At 45.5% G+C, this 9,065-nt stretch overlaps 1 protein-coding gene across 1 annotated transcript; it reads left to right on the plus strand.

The window, feature by feature from the left end:
• The first annotated feature begins 5,233 nt into the window (after positions 1–5,233).
• Positions 5,234–6,334, plus strand: LOC133093025 (P2Y purinoceptor 3-like). Its single transcript, XM_061192759.1, is given in 3 exon segments — positions 5,234–5,905; positions 5,908–6,209; positions 6,211–6,334. Coding segments are annotated over 3 exon segments (1,098 nt in total).
• Positions 6,335–9,065: the final 2,731 nt, after the last annotated feature.

The following is a 9,065-nucleotide window of genomic DNA, read 5'->3' on the forward strand; positions in this document are numbered from 1 at the left end:
ACCATTTCATTGTGTGAACCTAACATAGTAACTTTGGACAAAAGACCAATAGGAGGTGGTTTGGTTGCTGTGATTTTCTGTATGTCCTCAATGAATTATATCTTATCCACAGCTGCTATGGCTGGACCTGAGCCCAGTCCCAATTTCTGCTTCCTTCTGGAGGGAAAAATTGTAACCTGTCTGTCAGTCTTCATCGCCACCCAGTGGTCTATTGGCCAAATAACACCAAACTATCTAGTGGATTTGAAACACACAGGAAAAGTAATTCAAAGTAAACCACCGACTACTGTAATCCACCACCTAATTAAATGTACCTTGGGGCCCTATTTTTTAAAACTTATTGAAAAATAAAAAAATTATGTTGTGAATATGAGTATGAACAATAAATTTCTAATTCATCTTTGGAAATTAAGAAATGCATATATTACAGTGGCTTTTTGAGAAACCTCCATACTGTTTTCCACACCACTGTGGGCGGGGCATATAGGGGTGGGGAGTGGGAGGTACAAGCTATTGGGTGTAAGAGAGGCTCAGGGATGTATTATACAACACGGGGAATATAGCCAATATTTTGTAATAACTGTTAATGGAGTGTAACCTTTAAAATTTGTATTAAAAATTAAAGGTAAAAGTAAACATTTTAAAGAAATGCATATATTTATCAACAGTTTTAAGGAATAACTTGTAAAAACAAATTTACTGTCTGAAGGCATTTATGAGACGCCATTAAATAGCTCCATTTCTCTAAGAAAGGTCTCTAGATACAAGTAAAATATTAAATATTAAAATCAATTTATAGATTTAAACACATTTATAATACAATAGTGGCATTTTAAAAATGAAAATAAGCAATGCCTACTCCTTTGACCCAAAATCTTTTTTAAAGGGGATCTTATTTTCTCAATTCAACAACCACTCCTCCACAACTGAAAGGCAGTTAAGATTTCGTTGCTACTCAAATTTATTCATAACTTTTCCCTTTTCTGAACTCTTGAAATATGTATCTTACAAATACTTATTAAAGGAGAGAGAACACCTCTTTCTTCATCTTAGCTGAGTCATTTCTCTGGGTAGTAATAACTATTTCAAACCATGAAAATGATAAAGACTTCCTTGTCCCCTTGGGAAGATGTCCACCATGGTACTCAGAGGTCATTGCTGCTCCGGGGATGACTAGCTGAGACCCCTGTTTAGCAGGGAGCCAGAAACAGGCCCAGGCTCTTGGCGACCCACAGTGGGAAGAACTCTAGGCTGAAGATCAGAAGTCATGGTACCCATTTAACCCACATTCAGGATTCTCACTTCATTATTTTCTCAAGGCCCAAATCCCCACTGAGTCCAACAGTGAAACAAATTCCAACTCTAAACCATGTCAGTCTTTTTGAAAGCTTGTGAAGAAATGCTGACAAAGAGGGGAAACTACATGTTACAACATACACTCACTTTCTAGAAGTGAGGCCATCTCTCTCCTGAGAATTCCATTCATCACAGCAACCGTCCCCCAACTTCTCTTCTCTCTATTGTAAAACCCCAGCCTGCTTCTCTTCCACTGAGTCTTTTCCTTTGTTCTGTGAATAGCTAATAGCCCCTCAATGTTGCATCCCAATGAATGGAGGAAGCTAGGAGTTCTAGGGAGACAGGAGAAAAGTCAGGGGATTGCAGAGGCTAGAAAAGAGGCTTCAAGGAGGAGGCGGTCAACGTCATCACAGCTTTTGGCAAGTGAATTAACCCTTTATGGCCTGAGTTTTTCTCCCTCTTCCTTTCTCCATAATAGCAGCCTCAATAATGCACTGGTCCAAACACTGTGTAGTTCTCTTACACAATGTCTCGACTAAGGATGGTCAATCTCTCACCAAAAGCTGTCCCTCCAGACTGGGTAGGCCTGGAAATGCATGGAAGATATCTTAGTCTTCTCAAACTGCTGGAACAAAATGCCACAGACTGGGTGGTTTAAAACAACAGAAATGTATTTCTCACAGTTATGGAAACTGGGAAGTCCAAAATCTCAAGAACTGCAGGGTTTGGTTCCTGATGAGAGCTCTCGTCCTGGCTTACAGTCCACCTTCTTGCTACGTCCTCACAAGAGAGAGAAAGCTCTCTGCTGTCCTTTATTATTAAGACACTAATCCTACTGGATTAGGGCCCCACTCTTTTTTTTTAACATCTTTATTGGAGTATAATTGCTTTACAATGGTGTGTTAGTTTCTGCTGTATAACAAAGTGAATCAGCTATACATATACATATATCCCCATATCCCCTCCCTCTTGTGTTTCCCTCCCACCCTCCCTATCCCATCCCTCTAGGTGGTCACAAAACACCGAGCTGATCTCCCTGTGCTATGTGGCTGCTTCCCACTAGCTATTTTACATTTGGTAGTGTATATATGTCCATGCCCCTCTCTCACTTCATCCCAGCTTACCCTTCCCCCTCCCAGTGTCCTCAAGTCCATTCTCTACATCTGAGTCTTTATTCCTGTCCTGCCCCTAGGTTCTTCAGAACCCTTTTTTTTTTTAGATTCCATATATATGTGTTAGCATATGGTATTTGTTTTCCTCTTTCTGACTTACTTCACTCTGTATGACAGACTCTAGGTCCATCCACCTCACTACAAATAACTCAATTTCGTTTCTTTTTATGGCTGAGTAATATTCCATTGTATATATGTGCCACATCTTCTTTATCCATGCATCTGTGGATGGACACTGAGGTTGCTTCCATGTCCTGGCTATTGTAAATAGTGCTGCAATGAACATTGTGGTGCATGACTCTTTTTGAATTATGGTTTTCTCCAGGTATATGTAAGCCCCCATTCTTATGACCTTATTTGACTTTAATTACTTCCTTACTCCAAATGTAGTCACACTACAGGTTAGGGGTTCAATACATGAATTTGTAGGTGACACAATTCAGACCACAGCAGAAGGTCATAGCCAGGAAGAAAAGTGACCTTGTCAGTTATGAGGTAGTAAAGTCACACTCGTCCTCCCATCCTTCCACATAAACCAAAGAGCTCAGGCTTCCAGGGCACCATGGTCTCTAGCAGAAGAGGGAGGAGGGGAGGGAAGAGAACCAAAACGTGTTGGGTCACTCCCTTGTGAGTGTGCCTTTCTTCCAGCTAATTCTCACAGCAACCTCACCAGAGACACTGTCCCATGTTACAACTGGGGAGACTGTCACTCAGAGAGATAAGGTAACTTGCTTCTTCAGACTGTACTCATGGTCCCTGGCAGAACTGGGATTTGAGTGCTTTTCACCACAGCTGTGAGGGGGCAGAAGCCCACAGCCCCCATCAGGAGCAAACCCACCAGACTGCAGGGCCTAGCGAGCCCCATCAGGGTGTCTTCTCTGACCCGCGATTTCCTCACAGTAAAATGGAGCTAATGCTTCATCCACACGGTTGTTTTGAGGACTAAGCAAAATCACGGTGTGAACTGGCAGACCCGAGTCTGCATTGGACCAGCCTGGTTCCCCTCCTCAGCCTCCCTCTGAGCGCCCACACCGAGCTGGGAAGGCAGCTTCGCTGGAAATAACTAAGCATTTGCCAGCCCTCCACGTAGAAGGTGATGGGACAAAATGAATGAAAACGACATTCTTTTTACTCACCCAGCCAAAAAGCTTTGCTCTCCCAGTCAGGCAGATCTTCAAGTCAGGTGACGAGGTGGCGAGCCCCTTGGCAGGCTGCAGCACGTCCCCACCACCTCGGAGCATCGGTCCCAGGCTTCACGCTTCAGGCTTCAGCTCAGGCACTGGCCTCACCGCCTGCCCGGTCTCAGGGACACCCTCAACACCTCCTCTGGCTCACGCCCCACATCCAATCTGTCCTGTTGCTCCTGCCTCAGCAGTGCCTCTGGGGTCAAGTCCTCTCTCCTTGTCAACCCTGTATGGCCTCACTTGGGGTCCCGAGCATCTCCCACCTGCATGCACTGCTCCGGCGCCCTTACAGTCTGACTGTTCCAGCCTTGGTTCCGTGCTGCTGCCGGGTGTCTTCCTGCCACACAGCCTCATCCCGTCACTGTCCTGCTTAAGCACATCCATCATCCTCCTTATGCCTCCTCAGTTTTCACCCTCCACACTGGTAATCCTGCCATCCCAGGACCCTTCGGCTCTGTCTCCTTGCATGTGCTGTGCCCCCAACCCTGCCCCAAATGCCCCTCACCCTTCTTTCCCAGCAAGCTCCTCTTTGTTCCCCCAAGCAGCTACCATGGCACTAGTCTAAGAAGCCTTCACTCGACTCCCTCAGCACCCTGCTGGTTTTCCCAGCATTTGGTTGACCATTTCCCACATTGCAAGGCAATGTATCTGCTTGTCTTCCCCACCGGACTGTGAGAGCCTGGAGAGCGAGGACCGTGCTTTATTCACCTTTTATCCCTAGTGCCTGACCAATAGATGCTCCGTAAGTGTTTGTTGACAGAATGCATGAGGTCTCTGTTCCTTCTGTTGTGAATAAACATCTATATGGTACAGTATACAGCCAACACTCAATGTACCCCAAAATTACCCAACTTAAACTTTTCTCTCTTGCCCCGTATTAACTCATCTTTCTGAAGGTTAACCCCTAGAAATCAACTTCATTCCACCCCTGTAGGCTCCATGCTGACTGGCCCACTGATTTCTCAACGCACCAGAAACTGCAGGCTCCACACACAGCTACCTCAGCTCTGTGGGTCCGCCTGTTGGATCTGTTTTGTCAGCAGGGACAGGGGTAGGAAAGAAGATGCACCTGGCTTCATGGTTCAGATCTGTTTTCTTGGATGTCCGGGATGCTGAGATGGTTAATAAGCAAATCGGCCTCAGGATTCAAATACGCAGTTAATAAATCCTGAAAGAGATACAAATCAAAATCCTCCCGCAGAGCCTGCAGGCAAAACCTGTGCTTTCCCTAATCCTCCCTAGCCCCCAAGGATCACTTTCTACTCCACCATGGCATGTGGGGTGAGAACAAGTCACAGCGTTGGAGGTGGTGTGTCCTGTTCAAATGACAGCAGCATCTTCCTGCCACCATTTATATCTGAGCTTCCTACCAACCCAGCCTGGAGCCAAGAGCATACAAGTCAGGGTAAGGGCAGCCCTGTGGACCTGGTAAGTCTAGAAGCCCTGCTTTTGAAGACTGCTTTGCCCTTGGGGTTAACTCTTTTTTTTCTGGAGCTGGTCTCTCTCAAACAAGGACTCTGACCAGACTTTGGGAGTTGAATGCCAAATCAAGGCAGACACTAACACCCAGCTGAGGTCATGATGCTCTGCCACCCATTTTGTTTCTCCCCAGGGGAAGGAGAAGCAGGAACAGCTGTGCTCCCAGAGGGAGCCTCCCAGGAGATAGAGAAGCTGGATACCAACATCTCAAAGGAAGAAAGATTCTGCTATTTCTCGGAGGACTACAAACAAATCTACCTCCCCCTGACCTACAGTATCATCTTCATGCTAGGCCTCCCCCTGAATGGCACTGTTCTGTGGCTCTCCTGGCACCAAACCAAGCGCTGGAGCTGTGCCACCATCAATCTGGTGAACCTGATGGTAGCCGACCTGCTTTATGTGCTGACATTGCCCTTCCTCATCATCACCTACTCCCTGGGTGACAGATGGCCCTTCGGGGAGCTGCTCTGCAAGCTGGTGCGCTTCCTGTTCTACACCAACCTCTACAGCAGCATCCTGCTGCTGACCTGCATCTCCGTGCACCGCTTCCTGCGCGTGTGCCACCCGCTGCGTTCGCTGCCCTACCGGACCCGCCGGCATGCCCTGCTGGGCACCGCCGCCACGTGGGCCCTGGTGGTCCCCCAGCTGCTGCCCACGCTGGTCTTCTCCCAAATGGACTACATCAACGGCCAGATGGTCTGCCACGACATGACCAGCCCAGAGCATTTTGATCAGTTTTCCGCCTACGGCGTGGTCCTGATGTGGTCCTGCTTTGTCTTTCCCTCCTTGGTCATCTTGGTGTGCTACTCGCTGATGGTCAGGAGCCTGACCAAGCCAGGGGAGACTCTCATGATGGTGGGCAGCGCGGCCCGGGCCAAGTCCCTCCATACCACCCTGCTGGTGTGCGGCCTCTTCACCCTCTGTTTTGTGCCCTTCCACATAACACGCTCCCTCTACCTCACGCTCCGCTTCCTACCTTCACAGAACTGCCAGCTCTTGATGGTGGCCAGCCTGGCCTACAAGATATGGAGGCCTCTGGTGAGCCTGAGCAGCTGCCGCAACCCAGTCCTGTACTTTCTGTCAGGTGGGCACAACAGAGTCAGGCTCTTCCAGGAACTGAGGCATGACAAGGTGGGTGAGCACCCAGCTGGAGCCAAGGGAGAGAGACCCAGGGGTGGGCACAGCTGGGTGCTGTCAAGATGAAGTTCAGGGGAAAAGCTCCAAGATGTTGACAATGACCTGTTTGAACACAGGCATGTGCTAGTGGGAGAGAGGCTCAAGATCTCCTAGTGGTGTCCTGCTAGAAAGGATTTTATATTGATAAGAGATTTTTAAATAAGAATGTTTGAAAGAGTCACCAACACAAAGGAAAACTTTCATAATTTAATGAGAGCTGACATTTATCTCTGGTCATTCAGATCTCAGCTCAAACATCACCTCCTCCAAATCCACTCCAGCCACCCTAGCCAATGTCGACCTCTCTCCCCCTAACCCAGTCACTCTCTATTTCCCTATTTATTGTCTTTGTAACACTTATTAGTACCTAGACTTGTTCATTTGTTTGTTTTTTTATGGTCTCTTCCCCCTAAACTGTAGGCTCCAATAGGACAGGGACCTCTTCTGTCTGAGTGCTGTACCCCTAACACCAGCCTCCACAGCAGGGCCCAGCACATGGTGAGTGCACAACAGGTAGGGGCTGAATGAGTGGGTGGATGGATGCATGGATGGAGCCCTTGATATGTAAGAGCACTTTATGAGAAGTAACTCATTTAATCCTCACAACAGCCCTTGGATACAGGAGCTACTGTTAGCCCCATTTACAGATCAGGAAACTGAAGCACAAAGCTTTAAGTAGCTTGTCCAAGGTCACCCAGCTGGAGAATGCTCAGATCATAGTGTTGGATGGAAGCTTTGAACCCAAGCACTGGCTCTGAAGCACACACCCCAAAGATTGAAGCAGATGGCCCAATCCAAACACTGATCAAGAGTTGGCTGACACTATGGAGAACAGTATGGAGGTTCCTTAAAAAACTAAAAATAGAACTACCATATGACCCAGCAATCCCACTACTGGGCATATACCCTGAGAAAACCATAATTCAAAAAGAGTCATGTACCACAATGTTCACTGCAGCTTTATTTACAATAGCCAGGACATGGAAACAACCTAAGTGTCCATCGACAGAAGAATGGATAAAGAAGACGTGGCACACGTATACAATGGAATATTACTCAGCCATAAAAAGAAATGATATTGAGTTATCTGTAGTGAGGTGGATGGACCTAGAGTCTGTCATACAGAGTGAAGTAAGTCAGAAAGAGGAAAACAAATACCGTATGCTAACACATATATGTGGAATCTAAACAAAACAAAACAAAATGGTTCTGAAGAACCTAGGGGCAGGACAGGAATAAAGATGCAGACATAGAGAATGGACTTGAGGACATGGGGAGGGGGAAAGGCAAGCTGGGACGAAGTGAGAGAGGGGCATGGACATATATACACTCCCAAATGTAAAATAGATAGCTAGTGGGAAGCAGCTGCATAGCACAGGGAGATCAACTCGGTGCTTTGTGACCACCTAGAGGGTTGGGATAGGGAGGGTGGGAGGGAGATGTAAGAGGGAGGAGATATGGGGATATATGTATACGTATAGCTGATTCACTTTGTTGTACAGCAGAAACTAACACACCATTGTAAAGCAATTATACTCCAATGAAGATGTAAAAAAATAAAATTAAAAAAAAGAGCTGGCTGAGTTTTCCTTGACAGCACCAGCTCACTTGTTTACATAACTGCTGTTACCAGCAGACCACTGGGTATGCAGTGAGTGCTCTCTTCCTACACTTCTTAACCAGTGTTCTGGTTAAGGTCAGAAAAAGCTCTGCAGGGTAAAGTGGCTGTGTGAATAATGATCCACCTTATTCTTATTTGAACATAATGTCTCAGTTTATGACAGAAAAGTTTTACCACTGTCTTAAGTCATAATGTAATGTTCATCCTCTTAAAAAAGAAAAATCTAAGGTAATCCCAAAAAAAACCCTTAAAAAAACAACTCTCATATTTAAACAATAATGATCTCCAAGGAGTTCTCAGATCTAAACACACGTTATTTAATAATTCATTATAATCTCCCTATGAAGAGGTAGATAAGCCTTTTTCGTAAAAACCAAAGTGAAACCCCTCATTACCACCCCACTCTATTTACAGGAACTGTCTGAGTAAACCATGTACATATCTAAATTATAAAATTTTATTCTAAAAGTGCAGTTTATTGCTTTCAAGGGCACACAATAATTAGAAGTAAACTAAGTGTTGCCTAGCAGAATTCCTTAGGATAATTAGTTTAATGAATAGGCAAGGATGTTTTCTAATTAGCAGGTCAGCTGTTTCTACATAAGTAAGTGCTTCTATAGTAGCCGAGAGCTTAAAACTGTTTGCTCTTTTGAATATTCTCTCAGTTGTCTCAGTTGTCTTATATTATTAATTTTTGTCTCTTTCTTCTCATCAACACACAGGGAAGATTCAGCTGACCTACAGTCCTAACTATCACCCCTTACAAGTTAGCAAGGTTTAACATTCCTGGAGAACTGGTACATAGGCTCCCCAGTAAAAGCTGAAAGCCATTCCACGTGCCACTTAGCCATTACCTCTAATGCCCACCAGCCTGCCGACCCTAGAAATGGAAAGAAAATTAATCTAGACTCTTCAGGATGCATCGCCTTTATCTAAACAGCAAGCGCTTTATACCCCTGGCCAAAGTTTTCCAGCCATTAGTCCTTGTTAACCTATGTGCTTGCAATTATTTCTCTGATCCATATAATGCTCATTTTGCTTCTGCAGAATCTTTTGACCTACTTAACAGCAAAGTATAAGCATCCACTTTTAACTTATTTCTCGATAGTTGGTATCAAAAAAGTTTAACTTAGTTGT

This window comes from Eubalaena glacialis, chromosome 6 (genome assembly GCF_028564815.1).
Source record: "Eubalaena glacialis isolate mEubGla1 chromosome 6, mEubGla1.1.hap2.+ XY, whole genome shotgun sequence".
Lineage (NCBI taxonomy): Eukaryota > Metazoa > Chordata > Mammalia > Artiodactyla > Balaenidae > Eubalaena > Eubalaena glacialis.